This window comes from Sceloporus undulatus, chromosome 8, assembly GCF_019175285.1.
Source record: "Sceloporus undulatus isolate JIND9_A2432 ecotype Alabama chromosome 8, SceUnd_v1.1, whole genome shotgun sequence".
Taxonomy (NCBI): domain Eukaryota; kingdom Metazoa; phylum Chordata; class Lepidosauria; order Squamata; family Phrynosomatidae; genus Sceloporus; species Sceloporus undulatus.
This window is the reverse complement of record NC_056529.1, coordinates 34,150,628-34,168,132: the sequence shown is the minus strand read 5'-3', so window position 1 is coordinate 34,168,132 and position 17,505 is coordinate 34,150,628. Positions and strand designations below refer to the sequence as shown.

General features: G+C 39.9%; 1 protein-coding gene across 5 annotated transcripts in view; it reads right to left on the bottom strand.

Moving 5' to 3' along the window:
- The window catches only part of LOC121914293, a 32,023-nt gene that overhangs the window by 12,497 nt on the left and 2,021 nt on the right, over window positions 1-17,505 (bottom strand). The window contains exons 2-11 of one of the 5 annotated variants that reach the window (XM_042437610.1): window positions 15,317-15,392; window positions 14,575-14,665; window positions 12,998-13,138; window positions 12,281-12,784; window positions 11,443-11,609; window positions 9,201-9,288; window positions 7,878-8,024; window positions 5,795-5,966; window positions 3,296-3,568; window positions 1,493-1,862 (exon numbers count right to left, since the gene is read on the bottom strand). In XM_042437610.1, the coding sequence (XP_042293544.1) occupies window positions 3,565-3,568; window positions 5,795-5,966; window positions 7,878-8,024; window positions 9,201-9,288; window positions 11,443-11,609; window positions 12,281-12,784; window positions 12,998-13,138; window positions 14,575-14,665; window positions 15,317-15,325 (1,323 nt within the window). In that variant the 5' untranslated portion in view covers window positions 15,326-15,392 and the 3' untranslated portion in view covers window positions 1,493-1,862; window positions 3,296-3,564. Of the gene's footprint in view, window positions 1-1,492; window positions 1,863-3,295; window positions 3,569-3,627; window positions 5,376-5,794; window positions 5,967-7,877; window positions 8,025-9,200; window positions 9,289-11,442; window positions 11,610-12,280; window positions 12,785-12,997; window positions 13,139-14,574; window positions 14,666-15,316; window positions 15,393-17,505 lie in introns of those variants that run through there. The other 4 variants (XM_042437609.1, XM_042437607.1, XM_042437606.1 and 1 more) reach the window with 4 other exon arrangements.

Here is a 17,505-nt window from a genome sequence, read left to right as displayed (position 1 = left end):
CAGATACTAAGGATGTTCATTCCACAAACACCTCAACTTACATATCCTTTTCAGGAAGGCCAGAATGATACAGCCAAACAGTGCCAGGATGTGCTGAGTCTGAAATATTGTTGAAGGTCTTAGACTGGTTGGTTAAGATCTACTAGTAGATCACTGAGTGATCTGTAGTAGACAGGTAAGTGTTTCTGACTCCAATCAGTTTAACAATAGGAATTATAATGACAAATAACAAAATGGTTCATCTTCCAGTGATCCCTTTTTCTAAGTCTTAAGTGTTCCTCACCTGTAAAATGAGTATTCATTCATTTGTTTTTCACCTCATTCTTCAGCTGCGCAACAGTTTTAGACTTTTGTATTAGAATTATTGGTATGCAAATACTGTAATTCCAGATATGTGGCTCATGAAGTCAGGCTGTTGCTGCTATTAGGCAGAATGAGGGATCCCACTCAGCTGAAGTAAAATTCAGCTACCAGCCATGTTTTCACTTTCTACAAGTTGAGTCTCCCTTACCTGAAATGCTTGGGACCAGAAAGGTTTTGGGTTTTGTTTTTGGATTTTGGAATATTTGCATATACAAAATGAGGTATCTCGGAGATGGGACCCAACTCGAAACACGAAAGTAATTTGTTTTATATACACCTTATACATATAGTCTGAAGGTCGTTTTATACATCATACTATTAATACTTTTTTGCATGAAACCAAGTTTGTGTACACTGAACCATCAGAAAGCAAAGATGCCACTATCTCAGCCTCCCATGTGGATGATTTTGGATTTTGGGGTATTTTGTGATACTCAAGCTGTGTAATAAATTTGGAAGCAGCTTGTCCTTTGCTTCAGGCTGCAAAAAAGGAGTTTTGGGCAAACCAGGAGACAGTGCAATAAAGAACGGTCTCAATCCCATGAGACCCCATTTTATGCCTGGCTTCAGTTAGTGGATCTCGGAGTTCTGCTAAAAACAAAGTATTTTTATTTTCATTATTTAAAATGTGTTTATATGATCTTCCAGGGAAAGCCTCTCTCACACAGTTCACAGAAAACACAGAAAACATAAGTCTAGAAATTTCAGTCAAATAATTGACCACAAAAACCTGTGTTGACTTATCCATGGGTAAGTAAATATAGTAAGTAAGTACTGTACTATAACTCTCTCATATATATATATATGAGACAGAATCATCCTCTGGTGAAAGGCAAGAGTATAATGTGTCCTGTAAGCACTCACCCCCTTCTACTCTCTCATCCATCCAGCCTTTAGTGTGAGTACAAACAGTTATGCCTGCAAGGATTTTGTAGGTTCCTTGGCATTGATGTTCTTTGCTTTATCCTTTAGATCTTTTGTTACATGTCCCTAAGTTTTACCCTCGACTTATCCACAGGTCATAGCAAAATCCATAATTTTGACCCCCAAACCTGCCCTCAACTTATACATGAGATTGACTTATACAGTAGTTGAATATATACAGTACCTGAAAATTGCTCTGGCTCACCTGATGGAGAGTTTTGTGCTCACCATGAGATTCCCTCTTGCGTGCATCCGTAGTAAACAAGATATTGGTTAGTCGCTGTAGGGATGCCTCCAGCTCTTCCTCTGTGCATTCCAGATGTTTGCCCACACTGCTGGCAGAGTAGGTGCTCGAAGCTGTGGTACTTCCACTATCTTTCTCTTTTTCCTTTCTGATTTCATCAACTGGCTTCTGCTTCATCAACATAAAGACGACAACAAGCAAGGCCAGGCACAAGTAGACAACCCACACTTCCTCCATTCCAACGCTCTTGGATAGCACAAAAAGCAAACAGTTTTAGGTACTGCCACAACAGACCAAAGCTGGGCACAGCAGGTGTTTTAGGTACTCCACACTGTACAAGTTACAATGTCCAGAATAAGGGAATAATTAGATGAGAAAATCAGTCCAACTCAGCAGTATTAATATTATCAAACACTTAAGTTAAAACTGGGGAAATATGTTGTCCACACAAAATGTCATTCAGTTGCAATCCATAACATAATGCAAACTGTCCTTTAATTTAAGCACAGAGAGAATACTACAAATTAATTCCTTTTTTGTTTCCAAAAAGTGGTTTCCTGGCAGAGTTAAAAAAGCTTTCAAGATTCCTTATTCTCATTCACTGAGTCTTCTTTCTGTTGCTTATTTATTACATTTATATCCCACCTTTCAACTAAAAATAGTGCTCAAGGCGTCTGACCATAAAGTAAAATTAAACGTCTGCTTGACTGCTACTAATATTCCAGCTCATATTTCAGATGCTTCTTGCTGAGATGTTAGTAAAACTCAAGAATTGTATTTTGAATCACTCAGTGTTTCAGATATTACAGTCTTTAAAATATTTTCACATTTGATATTAAGGTTTTGCTGCAGAGTTAAAATCCAATGCAATATGCACTTCAGCTGAGCACAAATTGTGCCTAATGGTTATTTGTGATACCAAGTAGAATATCTTCATTCGGTTAAGGCTGCTTTTAAATCAAAGAGGACATCCATTAAGTGCTTGCTCTTTTAAATATTATTTGCCAAAATTGTAGGTTATTCCCCCAGTTCGTAAACAAAACCAATAATTACAAAGACGATCAGGTTGAATTTCTCTTTCTTGATTAGTTGAAAGTCTGGATGGATGTCTGATGATCTTGGTAGCTGGGTCTGCCTTAGAAGCTGTACTTGTCCTATTTAAGTCAAGATATCTTTTCTAAACTCTGATACATACATGCTCCCCTCCTTTCATCCCTGCCCACCTGGCTATTCTATATATGTTAAGAAACAACGGACTAATTAAAATTCAACAGTCCGCCCCCATCTTTAACCAATCCTGGAAGAGGGACTGTAGGTGTTACTGTCTGATCCTTTTGCAGGAGTTGGACCAAAGGCCCACTATGGAACTAACAAGCCAAAAAGTGAATGGAGAAGGCTTGGCTGTTGCGCCTGAATTCTCCCTGAATCTCCCAGCCAAGGTTTTAAACAAAGTTGGAATGTACTTCATAGACTCTGCCAAAAGTTTTTTGTTACAGTTGAGAATGCCAGTGCTAAAAGAGGGACAGACTGCATTCAAGTACCTGCCTCTTCAACTTGCTGGTTTATGCTGGTTGATCAGTTCTAGCCGCTTAAAATGGCTTGTTTCTTGTCCCTTTGAACAGTGAAGTTATCCTGTTATAGAGTATTGGAAATCAAAACCTTTTAAATCCATTCCCTCACATTCCAAAGAGACAACATACAAACTTCTTTACATCAATGAAGGTATCATAAATTATAAAAAATGCCAGGAGGAGTGTGACTTACTCAAAAGCTTCATGCAGATGTGTTGGGATTGCATAGTTGTTTCAACATTCTGAAGGGAAGTCTTTCAAGAAATACGTAACATTACCAGCCAACAGGTTCAATTCATCACAGATATAGCACTATTGAACATTGTATCTGTTTCTAATGTTCAGTTATCACATAAGGATCTAATCCCACTTTTACTTTTAGCCGCTAGACTGTTAATTGCATGGCACTGGCGATCAGAAAAAACAGTGAAGATCACCTCATAGTATGCAAAAATATGGGACTTAGCTGTATTGGGGAAAAATAACACAAAGTGTCAAGGAACTGAATGAAGACACAGACATGGATAACGTTACAGAAACTTGGTTCACTTTTACTCATCACCCCCAAGAAAACAAGCCCCAATCACTCATGGTTGTATCTGGAATAATACATTTAGACAAGGCAGATATTAGCTTTGGAGGATATTAACTGATTATATACAGTACATTGTGTGAAAGTTTTGCAACGATGTTAGTTCATTTGTAAACCTTGTTTATTTCATAAACTGTATTTCATATTCATTTTCTCAATAAACCAAACCATTTAAAGCTTTTTTAAAAAAAGTTCTCCTGTCCATTATGGACTGTCAATCCTGTGACAGATCTTGACACACATGCCACACTTGGAAGCAATTTGATATTTATGGCATCTTTCCATGCATGGTTAAAAAAAATCCAGCATGCTAGGGTTCTTATGCACAGCAGAGCACTGCTGTATAGAATTAACCTATTAACCAAGAGTCAGACTTGAACTGAGCCCACTGTTCTTTCAATAGTTACTTAGGAGAGACAATGGCAGCTAGTGCTCAACTGAGGGCTGTCAATTGACAACTTGTTTAACAGAAACTTCAGCAGCAGATGAAGCTTTTCATTGCAGGGAGATAAGCACCACTTGCTAATGCTTGCATATGTCACTGTTGCTAAAAGCACTGCTATGAAACTACAGGGGCCCTTCTCTTACGCGGGGGGATCCGTTCTGGATCCTCCCACATAAGGGGAATTCAGCGTATGTTCATGCCCCATTGAAAACAACAGGGCGCTTGCTTGCAGCACCACGCAGAGTGCATGCCACAGGTGCATGTGCCATATGTTTTATTGACACACAGCTTCAGAGTAAGCTTGAAGCCGCGTATAGTACACTCTGCGTATGGTCCGGGCACGCTGTATAACATTTGTCTCACTCCATTCTAGCAAATGCACCTTCCCCAAATCCATCTAAAAAATTTCAGCATTATCTTAAGCATGTTCATTTAAAAATAAGAACCAGAGTTCAGTGGGATTTACTACTGAGCAAGTGTGTATTGCATTACAGCCCTAGACAAGGCATTGGCTTAATCTAAAGTTCCACTAGGTTAAATACATATGCATATACATGTCTCACAAACTGTGGGAATTTTATTAGGCCACAGTTTTGTTCAGTGCCAAACTACTTCTCTAAACAGCTGTAAAGGTTCAGGCCTTGTTGTGCATGAGGTAGACTCATCAGCTTGTTCTACACAAATTATCAAAACAAGCTGGTGGTACTTGAATTAGAAGTGACTGTTGTTATTATTATTTAGTTAACATTCATATCCAGCAAAGAGCTCAAAGTAGTATACATTTCCTTTTCCTTCCCTTTATTCTCACAACCCTTAGATATAGGCCAGGCTGAGAGAGAGCAACTGGCTGAAAGCCACCTAGCTCTGAAGTTCCAGCCCAAGACTCTAAGCATTGCTCTATGCTTAGTGATCTGCTTCGCTGTGCTGATTTCTGCAGAGTAAGGTGTTTCCAAAGCAAAAGAACAGGCCAGGTTACTGTCTCCTATCGTCAACTGGCAATCTGTGTGTCTGTTTTATGTATACAGTGGGCCTTTAGAATCTGCTGGTGTTTAGTTCCTGGATCCCTGGTGGACACCAAAATCCATGGATGCTGAAGTCCCATTAAGAACAGTGGCATGGTCAAATGGTTTCCTTTATACAAAATAGCTTTTGGAATTTATATTATCTTTTGAGCATTTTCAGGCTGTGCATAGTTGAAGCCATGGATACAAAGGGCTGACTGGAGAAAGCAGGAGTCTAAAGAACAGAGGCTTCAATTAATAAGGCATAATATAATTTTAACTGCACAGAAGTATATACTTTTGCTACTTCTCATTTTAATTTCCCCAAACTCTGAATTATCTCTGCCACTTTAAGAGATTTCCATGTTAATTTTTACAAGAGAAAAAAAGGCACCTAACTCTACTGAAAAAAAAAGCAACACATCATATTCCTATACTCTTATTCCGTCCTTCGAAGGCACCTTGTCAGGAGTTTTGCTTTATTCAGCCATGCAACTGTTCTGTTTTGCAGGCTATTTGGCAACAACCCCCCTCCCCTAAAAAAAACAACACAACTTTTGGCAGTTTTCAGCACTCACACCAGATCATTCTACACATTTCTGAATTGTTTCTTAGAAAAAATTAAAGCAGAATTGTTCTTGAGTAGATGTAAACCTGAAAGAAGATGAGTTAGCTGTGCCAGCAAGAGCAGAGGAGGTAGGAGGATGGAGAAAGGAATCTCCAGGACTCTTGTCTCTTCTCATCCTTTCTGCAGACTTCCAGAAAACCCGACTTCTATTCCTGTGGGCATCTTCAGTCACTTCTGCTATATGAGCTGCTTTTGAGGCTTAGAGAGAAGAAGGGATAGAAACAGTCTGTGTGAAAAAGTGAAGATGCAATCACATTCCACATCTCAAGATGATAAACTGCTACCTCCCCCTCCTGAATTGAGAGGTATTGTCTAAAAGCGGAGAATAAAATGAATGTAACATAACAATACAGGAAAGGGTTCAATAAAACAGGCAACAAATTAAAAACGTCAAATAGCAAATAATAGTCACGCGATGCCTGGGAATGCTTCTCTGAACAGGATGGTCTTCAACTCAGTTTTGAAACTGGTTAAAGAAGTGACGAGCCATGTTCGTGGGGGAAGGAGGTTCCAGGAGTGAGGGGCAGCAAGTGAAAAGGGGCGAATCTGGGACGGGGCAGAGAAAATCCTGGGCTGAGACAGCAGACCTTGACTATCAGTAGAGGCAGAGAGAAATGGTCGGATTTTGGCAATACTGTATAAAAAGACTCCACATGCCTTAGCTGTGGTCTGGATCTGGGGGATACATGACAGAGAAGAATCAAAAATAAAACAAAGACTACAGTCTTGCTGGACTGGTTAATAGAAATGTCATCAACAGAACTTGGGTGGAAAAACGAGAAGCTCCATTTTGGACATATTGAGCTTCAAGCGTCGATGCTGCATCCAATGAGAGACAGCTGTAAGACAAGATGAAACTTGCTGTTCAAGATCCAGAGAAAGGTCAGGGGTGGAAAGATACAGCTGAGTGTCATCAGCGTACAAATGATAGGAAAAGCCAAAAGAACTAATGCGTTTTCCTAGGGACAGTGTGTAGAGAGTGACAGATTTTAGTTAAAACTAGAGTAGAGTCTGTCTCAATAGCTAGCTTGATGCAGTTCTATTGGTATACCACCTATTCCTGGAGATTTATTCTTCCCTAGTGCTCTCAGTGCAACTTCTACTTCACTTTCTAAAATTGTAAGTTCATCTTCAAATGGTACTTCCTTGAATGAAATTGTTATCCTTTCATCTCTATTATATAGTGCTTATATGCATTGTTTCCATTTGTCTTTTTTATTTCTACTCAATCATGTAATGTATGTCTTTGCTAGTTGTAAAGCATCTCTACTCTTGGTTTAAGATTTTCTTTGATTTCTCAGATCTTGTTCTTCCTTTTCAGATGCCAACTTATATTTCTTTGCCTTTATTATTATAGAATTTCTACTTATCACTGCACACAAGCTGCTGAACATTTGCATTCAGTGTTCTGGTTCTATTTTTGTCACCTTTCATTTTTCTTTTCTTCTATCCTTGAGTGCTTGTAGAGTTTCATCTGTCACTCTGTCATCCACTGAAGCTTATCTTTCGGCTTTCCTTCCTGACAATGTCCCTGGCTTTAGTCCAGAATTCTTCTGGCTCCTGATCAATTAGGCTTAACGGTGCAAAGCTAATGAGCATGAAGCATGGTGAGTGTGTTCAACATGCTGACTGATTTTTGGTAGGGAGTTTGCAACATGCTGACTGGAATGGGTGTGATAATGGACAGAATGAAGTAGCATTCCACACTTCCAACACTTGGTTGCAGGACTTAACTACACAGTTATCTGCTTGAAATAACCTCCAAATGTTTAAATGGAACATTTCTTAAATTCAGACAACACCAAAGAATTATTAGCAGCATACACACAATCAGAAAGCAGTCTACAAAGTATTCTCAACTACTGCTGAGGCTACAAGAGGAAAACACAGATGCCAATTCTTAAAAATTTAAAAGGTCTTATCATAAATAGAAACACTTGAAAGCCACCTCATACAGCTGGTGCCTCTTAGCAGAGCTGATGGAGTGTTCCTCTGCTGAAGCCTGATGGAATAACTGCTGCTGGATGACAGTTACATTGCACTACTGCAGTGCCTTAAACTCTGTTCAAATATTTATTAGAACCTAGGAAGCAAGCCTGACTTCCCTACCTGCTTGCATGAGCTTCAACTGCTTCCGTCTTTCCTCTGCCATTTTTGCTCTATAATCACCAAACATCGTTCGCATAAGTTGGCGTTTCTTTGCCAGCACTGCTTTCTCGCTGCGGAGAATCTTGATGGCCCGGAATGCCTCACCCACTGAAATAAGGTAAAGGATGTTATTGTCATTATTACAAGAAGTGAGACTAATAAATCTCATGTACGTATATTTATAAGACACATACATATATACAAGCCAAAAACAGCTAGAGGGCTACATTTGTCCATCTTTTCTTACAATGTGGAGCAGTCCTGTTCAGGGTTATAGTCATACAAGATCTTTTCCATAATATTTTATTGCTTCCATTATTAACAACCCCCCACTCCATTTTCCACAAGTCAACCAGTTTTATGACTATTCAGTACTTTATTTTATGAATATACAGTACCTCATTCCAAGGATTCCCTCCACTTTAGCAAGAGGAGGGCATCAACTGCAAGAAATGTGTGGAAGGAAAATGCATGATTCCTGAGTGTTTGTCTTTTCTCTGAGAGATAAAGCATTTAAGAATTGTCTTTTTACATTAAAAATGGATGCCATCATTCCTCTGAGAAATTCTAGATGGCAGGGGATCTAAAGTCCTCCAAATGTTGTTGGACACCAACTCCCATTAGACTCAGGCCCAGTACATGCCTTGCTTAATGTACGGGCTGGCGGTGGCCTTTTTTCCTCCGGAGGAAAGCCACAGCCACCAAACTGTGCGGCTTCTCTGCGGAGGAAAAAGAACCCACAAAAAGTGGGTTTTTTCAAAGCCACAGGGGCGGCGTAACAAGTGTGCCACTAGCACACTCGTCATGTAAGCACCGCGTGGCAACATGCAGATGCTGTGTGGTGCTTACATAACAATGGCAGTGCCCATGTATACCGGGCACTGCCGTTGTTACGCAGCCTGTAATTATTAGGGTTAGGGACCATGCAGTTGCTGCATAGTCCCTTAACCCTAGTACGGTGCCAGCACGGCGCTTTAGCGCTGCCTGTACTGTGCCTCAGAAAAGATGGGCAATGATCATGGATGATGGGACTAGTAGTGCAACAACATCTAGAGAGCTACCAGTTTCTCACCTGTGCTTCAGATTAACCTTGTATGTGAAACAGAGGCCCCTGCTCCTTTTTCCTTCATATTCAATGCACCAGGAATTGTGAAAATGTTGCTTTGATGACCACAGATTCCTTGCAGTTACCTGACAAGCCACATGTCAGTAAAAGCCTCTCCATGTGATATTCTCCAGCTCTTCATTCCCTTCTGCCCAATCTTTTCCAGAAGTCAGACTTACTCTGCTTCGAAGTTGATTTCTGAGTCTTCAGGCCAAGCTCCAGCTGTTCTATACACCAATCCACTTCCTTTTTCATCTGGTCATCTGACTGTCATAACAAGGGTGGTGGAAAGATAACCAAAGAAACAAGAATCAATTTCAATTAAGAAAGTCTGTTGGATCAGTAGCGAGGGCATCTGGTGTTCCGCTTGCTATCAGTACAGTGGTACCTCGGGTTACGAAATTAATTCGTTCCGCGGCTAATTTCGTAACCCGAAAAACCTTCGTAACCCGAATTGCCATAGGCGCTAATGGAGAAAAAGCCGCGGCTCTGCCGCGGCTCCATTTAAAATAGCGCCGGGGTTTTTTCGTAACCCGAAAAAACCTTCGTAAGCCGAAACAATAAATCCCTATGGGATTTTTTCGTATCCCGAAAAATTCGTAAGCTGGGTAATTCGTATCCCGAGGTACCACTGTACATCTGTTTATTTAATACATCTGTTAGCCACATCTTAACACAGTTTGCTACGTGACATACATGATTTAATTTTAAAGCAAATTTAAAATTTAAATGTGATTATTATTGTTGTGGACCTTCCAAATTATTTTTGATTTATGGTGACCCTAAGGTGCTCTCACCATGAAATTTTCTCAGCAAGATTTGTTCAGAGGCGGTTTACTCTTGCTTTCTTCTGAGGGCGAGAAAATCTGGCTTATCCAAGGTCACCCAGTGGCTTTCCATGGCTGAGCACTACTCTCCCAGAGTTGCAATTTAATGCTGAAACCACTAAACTACACCAGTTCATGTCTTCAAGTCATTTCCAACTTATGGCGACCCTAAGACAAATCTATCATGAAGTTTTCTTGGCGAGATTTGTTTTAAGGGGTTTAGCATTGCCTTCCTATTGAACTGAGAGAGTGTGATTTGTCCAAGGCCACCATTTCCCAGAGTCCTAGTCTGACAGTCAAGCCACTACACAGTATTGGATCTCAAATACTGAACAATTAAAAAAAACACACCCAAATTCAATAGAAAGAATAAAAATGTCATGCCAGCCTGAACCAATCATCCTATCAAAAATGGACAGTTTAAATCAGTATCAAAACAGCAGAAGATAACCTTCTGTTATCAAGGATGGAAGTCAATAATATTAGTATTGAACTTTAAAGAACATTAATACTACTCTTCAAATCAGATCACATAAATAAAGTACATTAAGAAGGTATTGTTTGACTTTCATGCAGCTTTAGAGGAAAAACATTTCATAACTGGGGGACTATTACCAAAAAAAGCCCTCTCTCTTATATTCCAGACTAAGTAGTTAGAGATAATAAATTCTTGTTTCATGTTGTGCCAATAAGAGAGGAGACTAGAGAAATTTGACTTTCAGGCAGGACACTCTGAAACACAACCAAAGTATCAACTAAATCCTCATCCTGGTGATAAATGCAATTATTTTTTCACACATACACACTTACATTAAAGCAAGTTCAATTGAACACTGTGGGGCTTAATACTGGGCACATATGTGTAATGTTATTTATAAAATAAATAAAATGATGCTCAAATTAAAACAAGACAACAAACTCACAACAAATTAAAGGCAAAGCCAAAATATTCTTCAAAGATCTGACTTTGAAGACAAAGTAAGATGGCTTTCTGTCTGCTATGGTCTGCCCACATGTGGCATATAATGTTGAATATTCCAACAAACTGCAGAGCAGAAGACGAAGAAGAAAAGCAAGGCTATTCTACTCCCTCTTCTAGGAGACTTTTGGATTCTGGCCTCTACTATGAGGTGGACATCACTCCAGACCTCCTAAACTGTATCTGCCCAACTGATCAATATAAGAATGTAATCTGTACCCGACTGCCCCAAGGGAGCCAGTGCGGTGTATTGGTTTGAATGTTGGACTACAATTCTGAAGATCAGGGGTCGAATCCCTGCTGGGCCATGAAAACCAACTAGGTGGTCTTGGGCAAATCACACTCTCTCAGCCTAAGAGGAAGACAATGACAACCCTCCTCTGAACAACTGTTGCCAAGAAAACACTGTGATAGGTTCACCTTAGGGTGGCATAAGTAAGAAATGACTTGAAGGCACACAACAACAACAACATCCCTTTCTATATTCTTTATGTGTCAACACTTAAATTTAGATTGTAAGGCACCGAGCAGTGACTGTCATGCTACTTTGTAAGTTACTAAGGAAACATTTTGTTAAAAAAAATAAGGGTGATGTTATGAATGAATATATCATACCTGACACGTCTCAGGATGTTCAGTCATAACTTCCCCATGGGATTTGCCAACATCATTTATACTGCCACTGTCTACTGTCTCTGAAAGTAATGGTTTCTTTTTCTTCTTCCTCTTCCTCTTCTTCAACCCATCATCTGTCACTGTCAGCTCCGCTTGCTTAGTTTCTACTAGGTAATAAAACAATTAGGTAAAATTTTGTTCAATAACCAGCACTGTAACTGATGCTTTCAATTATAATATATTTTACTCATTTGAAAAGTCCTACAAGATGAAGAAGGGAAATGTCATCACCAGCTCCTTGTTACTATTACTATAAGAAGTGCATTTATAGACACTAAACACAAAAGCAAAAGCCAGTCCTAGGAATAAAAGAAAAATAGCTATTCTGAATAAAATTAGCATGTTATATTCAGGTGAGAGAATGTTAATAGGAATAAATCATGTTTGAAGGAGGAGGAAACAGTTTAAGAATTTCAGGACTGTACTAATTTGACCATTAAGAATGTAACATCTATTAATTGCATTTTAAAATTAATGCAAGACCCTACAAATTTAGTATTACAGCATTTTATCATGAAGAAATTAATCAGATATATCAGTAAAAACATTTTGATGGATTTACAAGATGCCCTTTGATTAAATAGATTACAGATTTTAGAAACATATTCTGTTTAAAGTAGTTATTTATAAAACGCCAGTGGCAAGACCCATTCTTTTGTACTTCTAAGTCATTTACAACTTATAGAGACTATAAGGTGACCCCATCACTTGCTACTGGTAAGCAGGCACATCTCTATTTCTAAGACTGAATTAGAACCTTCGGCAACAGTCTCCATACCTTCTTGGGCTGCTTCCAATTTAGGAACTCCTTGCATAAGATATCTGCCATCCCTTCCGGCTTCCTCATCCATCACATCTGATTTATCAGGTTTTGAAATGGTTGATTTCTCCAGCATCACCACTGCTTCTGTAGTTGGGGCATCTATCTCTGCATCTGCTTTTGCTTTAGCTTCTGAGCCTGGATCAGAAGCAACAGATTGATGCGGGATTGCAAAGTTGAAAGCAAATTCAGAATTGAGTCTTCCAGTGGAAAAGCCCAACATGCCAGAGGGACTGTGACCAGCAGGTTGCTCTTTGATATCATCCCCACTACATGTTTCTGTCATGGCTCCATTGATTTCTTCAGAGTTCTTTTCAGAAAGAACAAAGCCAAATTGAAAGCTATTATCTGATGGTGTAAACCATGATGTTGATACTGCAGAGGGGCGGCTGGACTGTTCCTTACATGACACAGTGCCCAAAATGTCTCCTGGTTGTATTTGTAACTTTTCACTCTTCATGGCTGTAGGGAAGAAAGAAAAGGACTGGTTTGTCTATTAAGTTACCTTTCTTCACTGTAAGGTGGACAATTCTACATGTTTACAATAATTATATAGATTGTACAGAGAGAAAGTCCAAATTCTGCATTCAATATAAATCACACCTAGCAAACTGTAAACACTTGTATCTCAGTTCCCTAGGGGTTCCTGGCAAAATATAAATCATAACAACTCACCTAGTTTTGCTGCTCTCTTCCTCTCCTCTTCCATCTTGAGCCGGTAGTCCCCAAAAACCTGATGCATCACCTGCCGCTTTTTTACAAGAGGAGCCTTCTGTGAACGCAGCACCCCAAGAATGTGATGAGTCTCCTCTGCTGCTTTAGAGAGTTGGGAAAAAATTAAAAGAATGTGTAACAGATACACAGATGCTACTGTGATGAAATTAATTTTTACAACCCATTTGAGCTCCACACCGACAAAATGGCAGTGATCACAGTTAAGCAATCCTTGTATCTTAAAGGAATGCAGTGGAGCACAAACTCTGGTAGACTGTAAAGCTGGTAAAGTTTTGGATATAGTTCTGCTGGTGGACTACATGCCTGTCTTTCAAGGAACAGTCTATCTAAGTGCAGCTAGAAGACAGGTGACTAAGTGAAGTGCCACAGCAACTACAGACACAATTACAATGTGTCCTCCTCCTTTCACTGGCAGCCAAAGACCTTTTTATTTAAACAAGCTTTTAATGTTTAAGCAGGGAGGGTTCTTATTGGGGGTGCATCCTTTATTTATTTTTTAATTTTTGTATAACTTTTAAATGATTTTATACTGTTTTAATGTGATATTTTAAATTGTTTTAAAATTTAAAGCTTATTAAATTGTTAAGTTTTTAATTGTGGTATTTCCCCCCTTTCCATCCTTTCTTATAGCCCCCTAAGTTTTACCCTCGACTTATCCATGGGTCATATCCATGGAGCCCTGGTGGTGCAGTGGTTAAATGCCTGTACTGCAGCCATTCACTCGAAACCACAAGGTTGCGAGTTCAAGACCAGCAAAAGGGCCCAAGCTCGACTCAGGCTTGCATCCTTCCGAGGTCGCTAAAATGAGTACCCAGACTGTTGGGGGCAAATTAGCTTACTTGCTAATTAGCTTACTTGCTGTTCACCGCTATGATCTTTGGAATAGCGGTATATAAATAAAACAAATTATTATAAATTATTATTATATCAAGGATTTTGACCCTGAAACCTTCCCTCAACATACATTAGGTTGACTTGTACACAAACATACATGGTACTTGCACAGATGAAATCATAGATCTTCAAAGTACTCTAGGTTCATTTGACTTTTTGTGTTCTCTCAAAGCAAACTGGGGAGATAGGTCTATATTGGTCCCACTTTACAAATAGGAAACTGAGTCTCTGAAAGAAGGACTTGCCCAAACACAAGAAAAATGAATGTATTAGGATCTAGACTAAAGGTCCATTCATAAATTTTTAACAAGGTAAGTGGAACCATTTCTTCTGATGAACAACCAGCTAATTGTTGTTGCTGGAACCAAGAAGATAAAAAGGTTTCAGGCATCACACACTTGACTCTGAACAGCTGAAGGGCAGAGGATTGTTTGCCCCCAGGTCCAAGCTTAAAGTTACAGAAAGGAGAAAGGAATTTTCCACAAGGGAGGAGGGGGTCCTGGTGGTCAAATATTTTGGCTCCTCTGTAAAGCTGGCAAAAAATTGCTATGCTAGCTGGATGAGAACAGAGTTTGGAACCATATTCATTTGGGGCAGGGCAGGGGAGGGTAAAGCCAACAGACCTTGTTTTGGAGTAGGGTTGAGACGCAGAAGTCCAGTCTCCAGCTGGGAGATACACCATTCCAGTTCATCCTGGAACGTGGGTTTGGGAGCCTGCATCAAAGGAAAGAGCACAGAGATGGCATGAGGACTGTCCTTTAAAAGAGGTATGTGTATTTGTGTAAAAGCTATTGTGTTTTCTAATGAATTTAGATGTATGAGTGCTGTCAGGACTGCTGACAAAGCAAGGCCACTGAGAAAGAAGAAACTGGTAGTGAAATGCTTAAGGAATTTAAAATCTGCAAAAAAAATATATCTAAAGGACTGTGTTTTCCTAGAATTTACCTGGGCTCTAAAAACTACAAACTGAGCCCCAAATGAAGCACTGTCCAGGTCTATTCAGTGAGTTTTCTTTAACACTAGGATCCATGAAGCTGAAGTACAACCCTTTCTGTTGATGCATTCAGAACCTTTTTCTTTTAAAAAGTCATATTGGGACTGTCGTTCATTTAGTTGTTTTCCTTCTTCCATAGATATGGATGAGTCCAATTCCCAAAAACGTAAGGATAAATGGAACCTTTGTTACAGGAACGCTCTCTCTCTTTTGATTCCTGCACAAATTGGGGTGCAACTTTTAAAAACCCATAGGCCTTTGACATGATGAGCTCCCTTGCCAAATCTCCTCCTCTTTGAATGCTATAGAGCCCTATTATCAAAAGTCTGGCCATTTCATTTTCAACAAGCAGAGAACACAAGAACCCTTACCTCTTCCATTAGGAAAGTAAACAATGCAGGCTTATGTAGGAACTTGAAGTCATTCACCTAGCTTATCATCATTCACCTAGAAATACAAGATGACAGATCAGCATATGGGTTACAGTACTGAAATCCTATGCATTATACACACACAGTGTTCACTTAGGCTTGTTCCTAAAGAAACGTGCATGAAACTGAATCCCTATCAAAATAACTATTATACTCATATTGCAACTGAGAGTGTTAGATTGAGTTACAATAGTTTGCTTAAGCTTACTTTTGAAGCCATAAATGTCAAGGGTCCGGGATACTTGCCCATATCTTAAGATCTGTTTAAAAAGTTGTTCTTTATGCTCAATTATAACAGAAGCACAGGAGATGAGCACAAAACAATGGGTCTCATTGATAATGTTGTTGTGGTGTGCCTTCAAGTCTTTCCTGACTTATGGCAACCCTAAGGTAATCCTATCATGGATGGGAAATACAGGGACGTGGGCTAGGTATATACAGTACACTCAATCCTGGCTTTCAGAAATCCTAGTCCAATGTTCAGACCACCACACCATATTGGTTACACTGATCTACATTGAGTGTATTTCTGAAATATATTGTCTTGAGGGTGACTTCTATAGTATGTATGTTTATGTGTAGTCTTAGCAGTATGATAATCTAACCACTGAACAATAGGTAGTGGATATTAATCTTTTCAACTTGTCATAGGTCTTCTAGCAATAGTAAAGGCATATAGGATACAACCAGTTTGAATGCTAGCTCATACTAGGCATATGTGGTTTGCTGTGAATGCTGAGGCCAGGAAGGCTGGCAGGAAAGGGCTTTTTTTTTTTACTACTGGCCATTGGTTTGTAGCATTTAGCTGGTTTGGGATTATTTTTTGCAGTAACAAAATATAACCTTTGAGTTCCTTTTTGTTGTTGTTATTTAAACCAGATTTTGAGGGTTTTTTTGCATTAATGTGTAGGACTATACCATAAGACTAAGGTAAATAAGAAAATTAAGTAGCAAAATGCAGTTCAGACGTTATGACTGGTATCTTAAGTAACTTTTTTTTACAATTGCTCTTTCAAAACAAAACATTTTGATTGAATTTATGTTAACTGAAGAATTTATTTCTGAATGGCATAGCTTGCACTATAAAAATTAGGGTTCACAGAATCATAGAACTGGAAGAAACTGCAAGGGCCATCCATTCCAACTCCATTCTGCCATGCAGGAAATCTCAACCAAAGTATCCCCAACAGATGGCTATCCAGCCTGTTTAAAGACCTCTAAGGAAGGAGACTCCGCTACACACCAAGGAAGCAGTGTGTTCCATTGTCTAACAGCCCTTACTGTCAGGAGTAATGTTGAGCTGGAATCTCTTTTCCTGGAGCTTGCATTCATTGTTCTGGGTCCTGTTCTCTGGAGCAGCAGAAAACAAGCTTGCTCCCTCCTCAATATGACATCCTTTCAAATATTTAAACAGGGCTATCATATCACCTCTTAACCTTCTCTTCTCCAGGCTAAACATCCCCAGCTCCCTAAGAAGTTCCTCATAGGACACGGTTTCCAGACCCTTCACCATTTTAGTCGCCCTCCTTTGGATACGATTCCAGTTTCTCAATGTACTTTTTGAATTGTGGTGCTCAGAATTGGACACAGTATTCCAGGTGGGGCCTGAGCAGAGCAGAATATAGTGGCACTATTGCTTCCCTTGATCTAAACACTATACATCTATTCCAGCTGTCCCATGGACCTTGGACAAGTCACATTCTCTCAGCCTAGGGTTGCCATAAGCCGGCTGCAGGCGGGACAATCCCGGGTTTTGACCACTAGGGGGCGTCCCTGCACGGTTTCCTCCTTGTCCCGGGTGGACGAGGTTTGCCTTTGCTGGCCCTTGTTTGCAGAGCCTCGCACATGGCTAATGAGGAGGACTTCCTCTTCCTGAGTCTGGGGCTGAACAGCCCGTCCCTTCTCCAGGCCTGAGCCTATGAGGGCTGGCAGGGGGCAAGGCTGTTCCAGCCCCAGTCTGCCCCCATTGGCCAGCCAGACTCAGAAGGAGGAGCTCCTCCTCTGTTGGGCTGGGCTGCAGCCAGAGGGGAAAGGAAAGAGCCATTTCCTTTGCCCCTTTTTGGTGCCAGGGAGAAGGAGGATGAAGAGGAGGAACTACTGTATGTATTTTTTAAATTGCATTTTTAAAG